At 35.8% G+C, this 18043-nt stretch overlaps 1 protein-coding gene across 3 annotated transcripts in view; it reads right to left on the bottom strand.

Moving 5' to 3' along the window:
• The window catches only part of CORIN (corin, serine peptidase), a 123166-nt gene that overhangs the window by 59351 nt on the left and 45772 nt on the right, over positions 1–18043 (bottom strand). For all 3 annotated transcript variants that reach the window (XM_015285490.3, XM_025150049.2, XM_040700259.2), the window contains exon 5: positions 3052–3233. In XM_015285490.3, coding sequence (XP_015140976.2) covers positions 3052–3233 — 182 coding nt within the window. The remainder of the gene's footprint in view (positions 1–3051; positions 3234–18043) is intronic.

The following is an 18043-nucleotide window of genomic DNA, read 5'->3' as shown; positions in this document are numbered from 1 at the left end:
TTTGAAAACACTCAGATGGTTTTACTATAAAGGCACACAGATCAAATTTTCCAGTATATTCAATATTTCTGTGGTCACATCAGGTATGTATGCTACAAGTTTCTTCATAGTAACAAAGTGCACTCAATTTACAATGCCTTTGGAGGAAAAAAATAGATTAAGATCAGCAGTGATGGATAAACAAGTGCATACCTACTAGGTAATCCCAATTCTAGCTAATGAATATCTATCAGGAAAGCTGTTACCTATCCGCAAGATAAATGTTCTGGATTCTAACTAGAAAATCTGTAGGACTCCAATGGAGCCTGAAAAGTCATGTGAGGCTCAACGGGTTTTTTTTTTTTTTTTGAAGAAGGATATTTTTTAAAAAATGCAGAGGGTGTACAGTGTTTAGTCATAATCAGGAAAAAAAAAAACATCAAAATTTGATTTGGATTAGATGATGCTGTGCTAAAAGAAGTAGGTATACCAACCAGACCTTTTTTTTGTTTGTTTTTGATAAATGCAATGAAATACTAAAGCCTCACAAGAGAATTACACCACCTTGCATAATAAAGCAAGGTATATGAGGGCAGGGAAGGCTTTCTCTGCATGCAGGCTAGAGTTATTAGTCCCCAAAAGAAATCAGAAAGTTGAGATATAAGCAGCCATATGTTAACAACATGGTCCTGGAATTTCCAGGAATTGAGTCCTGTGAAGAATATGAAGAACACTTGGAGCTGAGTACCGGGTGCCAAGGAGCTGGAATAGTTAACCCCGCTGCCTGATTCTGCTGCATTCGGAGAAGTAAAGGCTTTTAAATATACAAGTTTAAAATACTTTCAGCATTAATTTATTTCTGTAGGAGAAACAGCCTGGGAGAAACCCAGGTTCCTACCTTTTTCAGTCAAACAACAATCACATCAGAAACATTATTTTATGTGAAAAAAATGTCAAGATATTCTCTATAGTCTATCATTCTACTTGAAAGCTATTTGTATCCAAACATCATAAACAGTTCATGAATAAATTAATTTAAAATGCCTTTTGTTTTATAAAACAGTATGTCAGAGCTGACAATACACAACCTGGGTCTCTAGTCTGCCAGATAGGGCACTTCAGCACTGGCTCTGAATCTTTTCTTTAATGAGAAACAGCAGGTTTCTCATGTACTTTTCTGTAATTTATATAGCTTACTATCAGAGAGATGCAAATTCTACCAGACAGATTTCAGAACAATAATCAACCAGGAACTAGTTTAACATGCTTTTCTCTAGCATTAAAAAATAGTAAAACTATAATTTTAGTCAGAAGATATTCTAAAACTTTCATAAAGCAGCAATCTCTTCCAATTTGACTTAAAAGTTCAATTGCTTAGTTATGTTGGGAATTTTCAAAAGTTCAGCCAGATATAATTTGTCAAGAAACAACAGGCATGTTTATATCGTACCTTGTATTCATATGTGTGCCACGTATGCATAAAATCCAGGTCTCTAGTATCCTGTTTCTTTTTCAGAATTACATCTCATTCTCTGGTCAGTACAAGTGTACTCAACTAACCATATTCTAGTCACTCACTGATCATTGCTAGCTACTCTCATTGCTCATTGTACAGCTCCTTACCATACTTATATATATATACTCTACAGCCTCTTATTTATTATTTGAAACTACCATAAAGACAAAATGATTGTATTCCTAACTCCTAGGATGTTCATTACTATGATATTAAAGGCATCAATATACATATGGTTACAACATCCCTCCAAGCAAGAAGGACAGTTTTATTCCCGTTTCACAAAAGGGAAGCTGATGTATGGAAAAAATATGCTTCCTCTTTGAAGAAGTTCATGAGACCTGATTTTTCAGCATATTTAGCATATATTTGTTTCAAAACACAGCTCCCAGTGGCTTTCACTACTGCAATTTGCTCAGAAATCCATAGGAACCCTGCAGAAGTCTTGTGTATAATATTCAATTTTTTTCCAGTAAGCACTCTACCTTCAAGGAAACACTATCTCTCTTCCTGCATTTTGTCATGTCAGCCATTACAAATGTTCCCATAGGGGAGGATAGATATTGAATAACAGTCTCCTTTACTTCACAACCCCTAAAATCATGCCCTAATAGATACAAAGAATTTACAAAGAATCTACAGGCTATTTCAAATTATACGTATTCAGAAAGTTCAGGGAGATACACTTCAGGCTGTAAGATCTTAATTTTTCATTTGAAGGCACACTGTGTAACCTCATTGATTTTTAAATGTAGTTTGTGTGCATGACTTCTCAGGTTTTTGTTTGTTTGTTTGTTTGTTTTTAAAGAAAATTGAAAAACTATTTTCATTATATCATTATTTCTAGTCTGATATCACTCAAAACTCATTAACAAAATTGGTATCTACGGATGGACAGTACAAGCCTCTGTCACTTAGGCTCATGGGATGACGAATATCCACAGCACAGTTTCATATGCCAGCAAGAGAACTCCAGCAGTAGGGTGAATGAGAAAAAGAGTCAAGTCAGGATGTCTGCTGTCAGGTCTAATCTCAAATAAACTTGGATCTACAGAACAGAGCGGTACCTCTGTGGAGAGGGTTCCAAAGACTTCCATGAAGCCTCCAGTGGATGTATACTTTTTGAAAAACTTTTCAAAAAGTTTATATCTTCATCAGTTCTGGGCTCATTTTTACAGCAAGGATAAAGAAGACGCATTTAAAATTTGGACTGTGTATCGAGCTCCTGCTCCAAATACCTAACCTGTTATTATTAGAGCTTAGCAAAGAAATAGTCAGCAGAACATTTTTAAAGGGCCTATTATTTTTCTCCTAACTTCATTCTCTGGAACAGCTCAGAATTTCTAATGCAAAACAAATAAGCCTAAGCAGCTGAAGTATGGCAAAACTAAAACATACTGATAACCAGGCTTTATCATAGTAAAATGAATTCTCATAGTAACAGAATCAAGAACAACAATTTCATCCCAGAGCTAATCCTACAGAATTAAAAAATACATTATGTTATCAAATAGGAATCCTTGAATATAGTGCAATATTTAAGAACAGAAACATACTTTGCTTTCCTTTTTCTTGGTGTGGCGAGAAGCATACCCTTGCTGTTGTGTCGTTTTCAGTTTGGTTGTGGAATTGAGAGCACTTGAGGAATTCTGGCCAAGAAGCATTTACCATCCCTAGGACTGGTTCACACCCTTCTTTTGCTGCTTCACAAAATGTTCTGCATGGCAAGAGGACTCGACTAGAGAAAGGAGACAGAGAACAAAGACAAAAAGGATTATTACTCTAATAAATAGCCATATCTTGAATTAAAAGAAAATAAAAGTAATTATACTTTTGAAGAATTTCACTTTCTAAAGAGTCACACCAAAAAGTTGCTAAATCTTCACTACCTCACTGGAGGTGACATCAGGTCTGGCTTTCAGGCTACATTTAAAACCCTATTAAGCCAGAGAAATTTCTAAATCCAGCATTGTACATGCTGAAGCTGACATTTCATCAACAGTTGAAGCAATGTGATTGTGTAGTGACACAAGACAGGACAAAGCTTGCTTGTTTATCTTCTTCTTCCCCACAATTGCACTGACCTACCCATTTGGACTTCTGTTAAATGTGTTCATGAGCTGATAAAAATATCACTAACTTGAAAAAAATATTATTTTTTTTTAGTTGAGTAACCCTTCTGACAACTTAGGTCTGCTGAGTCTTGAGTCTGCTTATGGAGAGAACAAACCGCCAGATGTAAACTGTAGAAGCAGCACTTCATCAACTTCTCACTCAGCATTTATGAGCCTTACCCATTTTGTGACTGTGACTGTGACTCTGATGTCAATGGCAAAAAGAAGATCTCATATAAATAGCAAATGCCCTATCACTGTATTTTTCTCAATATGTTGATTCCTTCCTAGATTTTAATGCAGTGCACTTTGCATTTCTTAAAATATTCAAAAAAAAAAAAAAAATTACCAGGAAAAGACTGGAAGCTAATCTACATTCATAATTTATGAATCAATAACCAAAAAGCAGAAATTGCATACCAATTATAAGCATAAAGTATTTCAGTCACATTTAAAGCAGTTAAAGTTTTCTCAGGCACAACTAAAATTGGGGCACATATTCCTGAGAGAATAATGAAAAATGTAATTCTGGCTCTGACTGCAAATAAAATGTTATTTTTTAAAAGCATCACTATCCATTGCTGGGTTTCTTTTATTAAATAATATTATATACATTTCTGTTTTTTACTTACATTGAAATCAATGTTCTGCCATTCAGAAAACAAGAATAATGGATTTCTAAAACACGTAATGTTTAAAGTATGATTAGCACATTATCTGAATGTGCTGAATGTGTACTCCTTATATTCTTAATGATACCTCTGGCTTAATAATATGATATTCCACCCAATGCACATTTATTTTTAAGCAGTGAGCACCAAGAATGGGAAGGTATTGCCCACGAATGTTTGTTGGCACCACACTTTGAAAGGAAACAAAATGGCTTCAGGTGAGAAATATCAGCTCCCAGTGAAATTAAAAATGCCAACAGAGAAATAGAAGTACATTTAATTCTTAAGTGCAGCTCTCATACAGTTCATGCGATCAAAGGGATTGCATCCAAAGGTGACAAAATCGCTGTCAAGTGCTCTTGCAAGGTCAGTCTTTTCTATCTTTGAAAGGTCATAGAAACAAGGGAGGTCACTAATAACTGGAAAACATCAAGAGTTGCACTCATCTTCCAAAGGAAAAAAAAAAAAAAAGCCAAAAATGTCAAGCTAGGTACACTCAAGATGGTCAACCTTAATTCAGTCCCAACAAAAATCATGGAATGAGTCCTCCTTGAACACACTTCTGGGCATAGCAAGATGATGATGACTGGGAACAGTTAGCACAAATTTATCAAGTGTAAACAATGGCTGGCCAACCTGGATTTTGTACAGAACTGAAAAAGTCCACAGTACCCGAGAGTTTTGTTACTTAATGTAGTGTTTCTACTAGGAATTATAATGTACGTAGGAATAGAGAGAAACACAGTATCATTAGAAATTGTGTGATATCAGAAGCAACTCCTTCAATCAGAAAATAAAACGTTGCCAGAGATGCCTGACCACCCATGCTGACATGGAGAAATTGGTAGAAAGCAAAATATTTTCTTGCAGAAGTATTTTGACATGAGTGTATTTGCTTTCCTCTGCTTAGTATCCAACAAAAAGAATGTGCTGCCTGTGTTGTTTCTGAATTTATTACATACACCAGGTTGGAACCACTAGTTTAAAATAGACAGTGCTAGAGATATATTCTCCAGATAATGTTAAATACTTTTACACAGTATTAGATTGCAATTATCAGACACATTACAAGGGCCTTTATCTCTAAACCTGTCTCTTTGCAGTGCCCTAGCTGGCAGCTTTCTTGTTGCCTGAAAAGAAGAACATATATTCTAAAATAATACTTTTCACTGCCAGATTGTGATGTGTTGAAAGGCACAAAAATTCAGCACCAGAAAGCACATAGCTGACTGTTTACAAAACCAAGAACAAATGGTTCCTCCTGCTGACAGGAAGAGCTGCCGCTTAGTAGTTCTGCACGCTGTCCTGCCTAATTGAAGGCTTACTATCTGACCTGAAGTGACTCTTCAGATAAAGATGTTCTAAAACACTCTTCTGTTTTTTTACTCAGTCTATTTTAATAGGAAGAGAGGACACAATAAGAGCGCTGTGGTTGCTGTCACTGCCTCTTGCTTGGGCCTGAGAAACTCCCTAAACAAAGAGGATTTTACAGGACAAGTGATTGTCTCCAATCACTTTCCTTTAGTGTTTTGGACTTAAGCTTTTCATTTTTAACTAAACCACTACTGCTAAAAGTTCTATTGATATAATCACATGAGCAGTCCCATTGGTTTAACTGAGGGTCCTTAACACAGAAAAATGCCAGAAGAAAAGCCACTACTTGCTATGAATGGTGCTTGAGTTCCAAAAAATATCTGTAAGAAATAAGATGCTACATAACTACATAACTAAAATGAACTACTGACCTGCTTTATTTGCCAGTGTCAGCCATTTAATTCATTCAGACTGATATGCTTAGAGCTAACTTTTTATTTTCTAGAGAAACACACAAAACACTGCAACACCACATCACAGTGAAGATGAACATAAGCAGAGATTTCACACCATCAGATCTAAGTTATTCCTACTGGTCCAAAGGAGCATATCTGATGACCTCACACCGTAATCTGAAGGCAGTATAATTCACTGACTTATTTTTTCAAAGAAGTGATAGCAGGCTCATTACAATCATACAGTTAACAAGGCAGGAAAAGACTTCCAAGATCATCTAGTCCAATCGTCCACAGACTACCAATATCTGTGGTAGTCCACAGACTACCCCATTAAACTATGTCCCTTGGTGCAACATTTAAATGTTTCTTGAACACCTCCAGGGATGGTGACTCAACCACCTCTCTGGGCAGCCCCTTCCAATGCCTGACCACTCTTGGAAAATAGATTTTTCCTAATATCTAACTTGAAGATCCCCTGGCACAACTTGAGGCCATTCCATCTAGTCTTATCTCTAGTTATGCAGGAGAAGAGGTCAACTCCCACCTCGACACAGCCTCCTTTCAGGTTCGTTATTTCCAGAAGTCCTTCAGCACACAGATCACTCAACACAATGGCAATTTTACAAACAGTTTAAAGATCATATTAAAATGCAACTCTGTACAGTTATATTTATACAAAATATTTTAGAAATTTCTAAAAATGTTAGGAGATAAGTAGTTTTTTTTTTCACTAGATAAATTTGCACTTCAGATGATTAATATCTATATGAAAAGAAAATCTATATGAGTTCACCTTACTTGCTTAGTTTAGGCAGTACTCCAGGCAATATGGAGTAATATGATATTTATATCCAATAAATATCATATTATTATGATATTTATATATCATATATTATGATATATAATATGATAATATTTAGGCAATATGATATTTAGACAATAATACGTTTAAGCAATATTACAGTTCAGGGTAGATGTTTGGATACATACAAAGCACGATAATATAGAAAATACTAAATTCTAAAATACAACTGAGTAGTGATTAAATAAGCTAAACAGAATTTATAGTCTCAAGAGAAGCTCTGACAAACCAGAAAACATAGGATTACCCAGCTATTACTGCAATATTTGGCCTGGTTTCAATATTCAATCATTTGCACTCCATAAATTAAATATTTTCTGGATAATGATCAAGCTTAGTATGGACATATTGCTTAATCCAGTCAAGGATGAAAAGGCAATTAAAAATCTTCATCTTGATTAGTCTTTATTTACTGCCAGCCAGAGACAAATCATTTTAAAAACAAACTGATAAGTCTATGGCACTCTTATCATAATTCATTTGGCGCCAGAAGCAGGCATGAAAGGAGGCTGTAACATACTTGAGGGCAATTTTGCTTTTAAGGATATTCATGGAAATGATTCTTGCTGAAGGTGAAGTTTGATAAAAGAACAGATATGTGAGATACTTTTAAAGCTATGGGTGGTTTCTCCACGCCTAGAAGTTCACACCTCCTCAGTTATTTCAGCAACATATAAGTGTCAATATTAAGATATGTATAACACCAAAACAAAAAGAAAAGGAGTGTTCTCAAGTAAAACAAGGTAGATAAGTAGTCTGTGGGGGTTTTTTTGTTTGCTTGTTTAATTTGCGTAACCCATAAGATATTCATCAAAACAGTTTTATATCAAGTAGATATATAGAATATAGTATACTCTAAAACTATCATCTTAACTGATTTTAAGTTTCCAGAGAGGCTTCATACTGCCTGAGAGCAGATTATCTGTTATGTTCTTAATGCCAGTTATTTGAAGTTTGCTTCAACTGGAATTCAAATTGATTATAACACTGCATTGACCTAGTTGTTATCACTCACTTAAAAACATTTTACATTTTCAGATGAATTCAGTAATTATCCTTTCTGTAAAACCAACTTCTCCTCTTTGCAATCACATTACTATGCATGGGGCTCATCACTAGACATAAGTTGCTTAAGTGGCTGTTTTGAGCACTAGAAATTATCAAAGAAATATATTACAAGAAGCACTAAGGAGAGGAGAAGTCCTCCAGGCAGCTATTTTACCCCTGCTGCAAAATTTAACAGATCTTCTCAAGGAGTAATTGAGTAGCTCAAAGTTTTGGCTTTTAAACTCAGCAACCACTGAGGTCAGTGTCGGTGATATCTTTTCTGGAAGCAGCAGCAGCATATGTAGATCTTGTTCCCAAACGTCTTTTTCTGCAATGCCTTGAGTTTTACAATCAGATCTGTTTGCAGGCTATAGAATAAGCTAGATCATGTTGAGAAATTCATTACTGAAGTTTTACAGATAAGACTGAGAGAACTGCTCTGGCTAAAGGTCACACTTGCAGTTTTGTAGACAACCTGACTCAAGTCAGATGGATGAATATTTCTTATAGCTACAGTCCTGGCTCAAACATCTCTTCATTGCTGTTCTTCTTCCTCCTCTGTCCCTTCAGTTGTTCCAAGATTACTGTTGTCACGGCCACACAGTAAGCTGTGCTCAGGTATCGAGCCAATTTAAAGCTGGACAGTATTTTCCTGGATTACTTATTCAGCCAAATCTGTTGAAGTTTAAACTGGCACAGTTACCAGAAAAATAATAATCATACTACAGCCTCACTATAGAGCACTGTGGGATAATTTACATTATCATTCACAGGCACACAGGCTCAGGGTGATGATAGATGTAAGGTCTGAGGCAGAATGATCCTTCAACTGGTAATATGCTTGAGAGATAATACTGGGGCAAAGGGGAACAAACCAAAAAACCCACTAAACATTCTGAAACTATGGGAAAAAGAAAACTGAGATTATCCCATGTGTTTCTACAATTTCCTGAAGTCACACCAGCCACGGTTAGTTCTAATCTTCATCAATACTTTGGTGAATTATCTAGTAATAAAGATGTCCACAAAATGTAAATGTCATAGAAGATAATTTCTACAGTAGAACAAATATCCATGCCCAGCTTTACTCTCATTTAGAGGAACATCTCTTGTGAATTCCTTCTTTGTTCTCTCTCCTTGTGCTCCAATGTGCAGAGAAGCATTTTCAGAGCTCCTCAACAGAGCTATATGACATAGGCCATTAAAAATCCCCAAACTAGATTTTGATTCATGGATCTGTAAACAGATGGGCAGTTAAGGTCTCAGTTGCACATAATCATGAAAACAAGCTATGTGTTTTCTCATTCCTCAGTTTTCATCTTTATCTTGCAAGTTATTTTGAAAGATTCTGTTTTCTTCTCCATTTTACCTCCAGAGATGAATTTAGATCCAAGATTTGCTTCCTTATATATTAGTAAAATCTGGAAAAAGCATGATCACTTTATATTTCTGTAATTATTTCATTTGATAAAATTATAAACTATTATATCCGTATGGAAACACTTAGGCAAGGGAGACTTAACCTCCATTCAATGCTTTAGTACTGAATGCAGAGCCAGTTGCATATACATTTCTGGCTTCCCACTTTGTTTTCAGGTAAAACGTACACTGTTCTCCTGAAGTAGGTTACAGTATATGAGAACAAAGATGCACAATTAACCTCAAAAGTACTATTTAGGACCCACAGTCTGAGAAACAACTAGCATCTTAAGGGGGAAAAATGGGCTCAGAGTTGACCCTGGCAAAAGGCAGCAGCAGTTCACCCTTAAGGTGAGAGTATGAAGAATGGTTCCAACTGTTTACAGGAGATTGAAACTGAATTATCTGGGGAGATTCCCACTCATCTGCCTCACAGGGACTGAATGTAAGGATTTATAGCCAGTGCAGAAAGCCAATTCTCATTTGTACATTCATGAATATTATATCTGCTGTCACGATGGTGACTCTTACAGATGATCCACATGAGGATTGCCCTTTCCAAGAGACTGAAAAAGCCTGGTTTACGCAATGAGAATGAAAGAGAAATTGGAGATACTGAACAGACTGCCTGCAGCATGGAAAAGCATGTAGTCCATTTATAGACTATGAGAACTTGAAAGTCTAAGAACCAAATAAGATGAAAAAAAATGGACTAGAATCTCTTCTATAGGTCCATATAGATGTTTTGTTTTTGGGGTTTTTTTCTTCTAAAAATAACAGGTCTAACCAAAACAAGAAATGAACTGTTCCTTAATAGATGTCCTATCTGGTGGCAAGAGTAAAGAGACAACTAAAGAATTACACTTGCAAAAGTCTAGAACAGATCAATTATATCCAAGTGTATTATTTATAACAAGAGCTCACATAGAAATTGAATCGCGTTTGGCCAGAAGAAGGAAATACGAATTCGTGATTTAAGTAGAAGTGGAAATGGGAACAAATACAAATGCAATTTTAGATTGAAAAGACTCCTCCCACCCACCCAGAAATGAATAGAGGGGGCAGCAGCTGCTGTTGGATTTTCTGCCTTCTGCATCAGCTGATACTGAACTTAACAGCATCTCCTTCACGTCTAGCAACATTTTTTTTTGACAATGTAGCTAAACTGAGCTGATTATTATCAGGATGGATGCATACATGTCCCACAGTGTACTAACTTGACCAAAACGGAGCCATTTCTATCTGGAGCCAGAAACAAACAGAAACTCAGTGCTGTGGAGTATCCACTCTGATCCTGCAGCTATTTTCTGCATACAGCAGCACCATATGTTACAGTTGAGCTGACAATACCCTAACAATTAAATCACCTGATTTATATCTCGTACAGCAGAATCATTTTTTCTCTTCTCCCATACCTAGCAAATTGCTACGTACATGTTACCATATAGAACAGAAATTACTGCCACCAAAAAAAGAAAAAAAAAAAGCTAGCAAAATTATTTAATGTTTTGGATCATAAATACAATTAGTTGAAATAATCTGACCTGAAAAAAGTAGCCAGTCCTCCTTCTGAGATTTCTTAGTGATCCCATCACAGAAGTCAAACATGACAGTGAAAATGGGAGAGATGTAGTAAAGTAATTTAGAGTAATTCATTAGGGCCATAGTTTAGCCAGGAATTACTGTAAATAAATATTACTAATAATAGTGGTACAATTATGAGCTATTTTTACAATCTTGTACCGTCTGCCAAAACCACTCCTAAATCAAATCAAACTTCTGAAAATTCTATGTCTGATATTTATCATACAAGTGCTGAACACATTTCTGTTTTAGTTTTCTCTGTAGAAACACCTCTTGGAAAAAAGAAGAAGAAGAAGAAGAAGAAACAGTTCCTAATATGCATAAGAACACAGGTTACAAGATTTTTTTTTATGTTAGCAAACAAAATTCACACTTGGCAAAGATAAGCTGTCTCAGTGAAGCAGAGGTCCTCTGAACACAGCATTCACACAAAGCTATTTCAACCACAGCATTGCTACAGAAATTCTTTAGTAATGGTGAATAAAATGGTGATTAAGTAGGCTGCAGAAGCTACACAAGGAAACTGAGCACTTAAGCACTGTGACATTGTAAGGCTTCAGCCTCTGCAACTGAAAATTCTAGACTTTATGTTGTTCCTAGAACCCAATACAGTTAGGTCATGTTTGAGAGAGAGATTCAATGTACTTTAGAAACAGGGCTTCCCTACAGCACTCCTACCCACAAGGCACTAACCACAACATACAAAGTAGCTGTGCTGTGCACAGCCTACACACTGTGCCCAGCTGCTCTGCATATATTACTATGACCAGGATAATAAAGGTGCCCAAAACAACACTGTGCCTAAAGGACAGCTTCCCATTTCCACAAGACATTCTGATACATATCCTTACTTTCATGTTCATTTCCAGAACAAATGCTTCCCTGTGGATTTCAGAATACTGTTGAAAGGAAGACCTCAGGTACCAGCCTAAACAGAAACTTTTGAGCTATGTTTAGTCAGCAGTCCTAAAGAATCATGGACATTCCTATCATTCATTGACTGTCTCGCTCCAACACTATCAATGAGAAGAAATCTGTTGTTAAATTAATTATCATACTGCTTCCTCACAATGAAGTTGTTTCACAAGCATTCACATCAATGAGCAAATGCTGTCATTGAAAGAATGAAGCTCTCCCCACAGATTGGTTTCTGAACCTCCCTTCAACTCACTTTTCTCCCTCATTCCCAATTCAATTCAGATCAGTTTTCTGATCCAATTTATCACAGAACTGAATGGTGCTACCACAACAAGAAAAGGGCAGTACTGAGCTGGAGAAAAACAAGTACAGAAATAGAAGACTGATTCTTTCTGCAGCTCTACCAAATTAAAGTCAACTTAAAATCTACCATGAAACAGTCTGGAACACGTTCTCCAGAGACGCTGTGGAACCTCTGGAAATGGTCCTGAGCAATTTGAACTATCTTTCAATTTGGCTCTGATCTAAGGCAGGGGTTTGAAGAGGTGCCTTCCCATCTGCATGATACTATGACTTCACTTTGCCTGCCCTGCTCAGCCTGCAGGTAGTAGGGTGCTTTACTACTACAGCCTCCAGCAAGGCAGCAGCAGCTGCTCACAGGAGAGGGAAACATACCAGATACTTATTAACATATCTCACTAATTGAACTCTCATTAGTTTTTCACTGCAGACAGTTTAAAGGTATTTGTTAATAAGCTGTTCTTTAAGAGAGGCTAAGCATGAGCTGAAAAGTACATGAATTCCTAGACAACCCTTTAAACATTGTTCAATCTTGCTTTATTAACTCCTGCACAAGACAGTGTACCCATACCTACTAGAGGGATTTTTTTTCCCTCACCTACATCTTTCTGGTTTTGAGTCCAGATGCAAAAGTGTGATAGGAAACTATCAATGTTGATTCTCCTGTGACGTTTGAGAAAGTGTAATGTTTTACTGACAGCTTACACATTACATTTTATCAAATGAAATAAAGCTCATTTTGTAAAAACAAGTGTGTTTTTCTAGCACATATAATAAATTTTCAAATTAAAGAGAGGCTGTATTCACTCTATGACTTGCCACAAATAATTATTTCAGTTAATTAAATGCTCAGTATCTGTTTATCAGAAATAATATATTGCATGCATAGGAGAAATTAAAATTGACCTGTGATTCCCTGTTAACATCCCAGCTTAGAGACCAGACACCAGAGCTTATAATAGACAATACACACAGAAAATCATTATACCAACTGGACTGGAGGCAATCAATCAGTAAAATACGCATTCTTAAAATAATAAGTCTTCTTGATTTCTGACTCCTTCCCTTCCCTTAAATCCCCCAGGCAGTGTTGTGAAATATGTTTTCAAAGGGATGTTCCCATGCCCAAAATGTCTTAAAAAAAAAAAAAAAAAACTCCTTGATAAATTTAAAAAATCTGTTCTGTCCTCAACTCCTCCAGGCACACACACTTTGACACATCATTCTGTGATTTTCATGGCCAATACGTCAGATCAGTAAAGAGGGTAAAATGCTATGTACAAATTCGATGCCATTTACTATGGCAAAAGCCAACTTCACACACAATGGACCACCAACATCATTTTGGCCATTGTTTACAGCTCTAAATTACTTTTCTAGTTTTTAATTTTTAAATTAATTTCTTAAGTAATCCCTTCCTTCTGTACAACCAAATGTCAGTAGTTGTAAACAGCCACTGTGTATGGGCAGAGAAAGGACAGTTCTCTGAAATGGTGAAAATATTCTCCGCAGCTTCTAATTTCTGTTCTAATTTCCTTATATTTTGCCCCTGATCTGTCCTTCCCCTACACTGCATCTGCCATCTACTGGCACAGTACTGTAAAAGAGTTTGAGATAAGACTCCTTTACAGGACTTATCTCAAGACTCCTTTTCAGGACTTTTTACGTGAGGGCCTGTAACAGAGCTCCAGGGCCAGCCCCAGTTACAAGCTTTTCATGGGTCCTTCAACACTAGCTGAGCCATGACCCTAACAGAAAAGCTTTCAGAGACTTTCCTTCCAACCTCTTGTCAACTCAGGACATATGAGTAATGATTTTTCTGAGATTTAAAAGATAAAACTTGTGAATGAATTCCTGAATGCATATCCATAGGCCCATCTACTTCATAAAAACAGTAGGTTGCAGAGATTACTCTAACCTAAATACACATTCTATTCTACTTCTCTTATTTTACTAGCTTGCAAGAACAACGACACAAACCCTACCACTTATTAATACAAGCTCCGTACCAGATTTCAAGTTCTATTACTTGAATATTTTGAGACACTAGAAACTCCTGATGATTATGGAAGTTTGACTTAAAAGTTGTAACTAGTGCACTTTATTTTCTCCAAAATTATACACATCTAAATAAAAGGTCATAGGAGAAGATACATCAATCAACATTAAATATAGGTATTTTGATCAATCCCATATCTTCACCTGTATTTTCCCTTGCATTCTCTACAAAGATGAACTCTGTTTCTCATCTCTACACTGTCTCAGTCTTCCACCAAAAATGAGTACTGAGTATCACATATTGACTTCAAGGTCTGCGTTCTAAGGGACACTGCAAATGCTAGTGTTCTCTTTAGCATATTTTTTTATGCCTTGTAAGAATCAACTCCACAATATTAATGAAATAACACACGAAGGACAACATTATTTATGAATAATACAGGCTGCTTTGGAAAGAAAACTGTTATAAAAATGCAACACTAATTTCAGCTACATCGTTACAGCTGTAACATGATTCATCATTTTAAAGTTTTTTCATTTCTTGGAAAAATGTTCAATGCCAATCTTTCAGACATATGTGAGTATTCCTTTCTTTGAAGTCAGATGTAAACCAGCTGATCTCCCACTCAGTGTCTCACTTGTATCTCATAAAGAACATGTTCTGTTGATGAGACAGTAAAAATAACATTTTCTTTCTCGATCACTTAGCTTTAGTCAGAGCAGGAGTTGTGCTTTGAGGATTTGTTATAATTAATTTCACTGTGCAAATACTTTCTGAACCTGTATATTGTAGATTTTCTTTTCCTCATATGTATCCATGTGTTACGTACTAAGATTTCAGTTTCAACTAAAAGTTGGTTCATTGCATTTTACGTAGGAAAACAATTCAGGTATATTCATCACTTTCACTGAAACATGGTTTGAACCACGACCTTGTATATGACATTTGCTCTTGTACATAAACGTTTTCAAAAGTACACAGAAATTTTTATTGCTGTTTGATAGATATTCTAAACAAACTTTGTTGCCACTTTGAACCTCACCCCTGTGCATTACACCTGCCAACCATTCCACTTTCTTACTGCTCTAAGTCAATTCTATTTCACCTTGAATTAGTTCACGATCAGACTGAGGAGAGACCGGAGCTCAAACTGGCTATTTAAATTCTGCTCACAATATGCCAAACGTTGACTATCTGCCATTAGCAATTGTATCCTCAACAGTCTACTTCTGAAAGAATTAAACCACGATATTATTATTACAATCATTGGTGGAATTATAGCTATCAGATGGCATATTGATTGATGCAAAGTGCACAAGGAAAGAAAAAAAGCATGCAGTTGTTCTTCTTGTCTGTGATTTCTCAAGTAACACACCTTGTGTGTGTGTGTGAGATCAGTTTTTTGGTTAAACAGAAACAGTTACACCAATTTCCTCTGTATAATGTTTAAAAACAACAGTGAAGTAGAGCACATTATTTGTGTGGGCAAGCATTCACAATTATATCAGACTCCTCCTCCCTAAGTTTTGGGTTCATTATAAGACAGGATTTGACAATATGTGTTTTTCATTAGCTGGATCTTCAACATTGTGTGATCACAACTGTGCATACATGAACCACAAATACATTAAAAACCAAGGACTGGATTATAACTCAGTTATGTATTCATAGACAGATTCTACAACAGTGGGCTTTCTTGTACTGAATCAGCCTGTCACATTCCCAAGGACTTTAAAGAAAGATATGGCAAAATTTAAAACAAAACACATGTGATTTCAAACACTCTGGATATAAAGCACTTCATCTGTTAAAAATCACCTCTGTTTTATTCACATTATAAAAGTTGGAATTAATAGTCTTCTGCATCAAGGCTGAAGGATAGAACAGATCTCCTTGACAGAAAACTATTGTGAAAAATCTAGCCTGAATAGCCTCTTTGAGTCATGCTGACTTGCTTGGTCTGCAGAGGCACTATAAAAAAAGAAAGAATGAAGCAATTCCCACAGTGTATGAAGAGCCATACTGCAAACTAGGAGATGACCAGTAGCCATTTTATATGCTTCTGAAAGCAGCCTTCACCCCATGCACTCAGATCATGGTAAAAAAAAAAAAAAAAAAAAAAATCTCATCAGTGCTGTAGCTTTAAATCAAGTAGCAACAATTCCAGTGAAATCACAGCAAATAGGATTTTGTTAGCAGATTCTAAATGTCCTTCCAGGAGGGTTTCCTAATGCAGTTACCAAGAAGTGACTCAGAAATTAATTTCACCAGCACATAAAATTTAAGCACTTCTTAAAAGCTACAGAAATGCAAAGTTTTGCAACTATAATTTGATGCAACTGCACAGGTACATTATAAAAAGCCACAGGTCACCTATCAGACTGATTTCTCAGAGTTCCTAACAGCTGCTGTTCTATCTTGGCATATTTACCTGCTTTTGTTACTAAAATTAGGTAGATTAAAACAAGACTGAAATATGCAAGAGTAGAATTACCTATCAAAAGTCATACATACTCATACATATTTCATACACAATTGAACACATTATGGACTTTGAAAAATAGATATGTTGATAGCTTCCTATTCAAAGTCCTGATATAAAAATTCTCTTTAGCTACATGAACAAGATCTGTGTAACATGAACAAGATCGATGTTTCAGTTAATATTTTCTACAAAGTACCCTAAAGTCATCAAGAAACTTTAAGAAATTATTTTTCTATAAGATTATTATTTTTTAACTTCTAAGTGTTCACTACAATAAAAGAAAATCAATTTTAAAAAAAATCAATTTCACTGTAAGCCGAAGAAACAAAATCCATAAGTCTAGTGGCAGTTCATAAAGGCAGGAAAACAGCCACATCTCTGATATTCATGTTTTATGCAACACATGACATTCTGAGATCTCTTGCTATATAAAGTTTGATTCTTGAATGTATTTTAAGAGCACGTGAAAGAAATTTTTCTCATCTCAAATTTGTTTTCAGCTGTTGTTAAAATCTTACATACAGATATCTGGATTTGCTTTCTGGACCGAACATTTCATACTAGCTTATGCCCATACAGAAAATGAATCATTTTTACTTTCAGTCTTTTTAAAAATTACAGAAAAAAAGATAAAGACAATGAGAAAAAAAAAATTGGATTTCACATTATGAGCTCTTTCCTACCATCTCCAACACTTCAAAGGGTAGCTGACTACACAAAAACTGTTTATAGCTTCATACAACCTTTTCCCAATAACCCAGTTTTCACTAGTTGTTTTTCCCCTAGCCTCTACCAGATCTCTTCAGCTTTCAGTGTGTCTTTTTCTGTTATTACTTACAGTTATTATTTACTGTTATTTGCCCCATGGAGGTTACAAGAACTGTTACATACAGACACTGACAAACTCCTTTACAAGAAAGAGCCTGAAAAATCAGAGGAAAGACTCTCTTAATTGCACATTACTTTCTACTTTAGAATGAACCTGAGGAAAAAAAAAAAAAAAAAGCAAGAATGTGTGTTTGTACATGAGTGAAGTAATTCTGCAGATTTTAATCAAGATAAAAAGCCAAGATCTCAGATGAACCCTTTGAGCCCTAACTTAAGATATAAACCATTTCACAACTTTGTTTTCAAAGATGTCTGAGATGAAAAAAGCAGTGTGTAAACAGATGCAGAAATGAAAAGTCCATGAGAAATTTACCTTAAGAGTATACTACCTTATTTACACTGCTCAAATACTGTTTTCTTGTCTGAGTTTAAATTAAGTTCGACCTTGAAAGATTTAATACTCTGGGGATATATCAATGGAAGGCATTTGCTCTGTTTTCTGGAATACATTTCTACACCAAGGATTGCTGGAATTCCTCAAGCTTTTAG

The sequence above is a fragment of the Gallus gallus genome, chromosome 4 (assembly GCF_016699485.2).
Source record: "Gallus gallus isolate bGalGal1 chromosome 4, bGalGal1.mat.broiler.GRCg7b, whole genome shotgun sequence".
Classification (NCBI taxonomy): Eukaryota; Metazoa; Chordata; class Aves; order Galliformes; family Phasianidae; genus Gallus; species Gallus gallus.
This window is presented reverse-complemented; position numbering and strand designations above follow the sequence as displayed.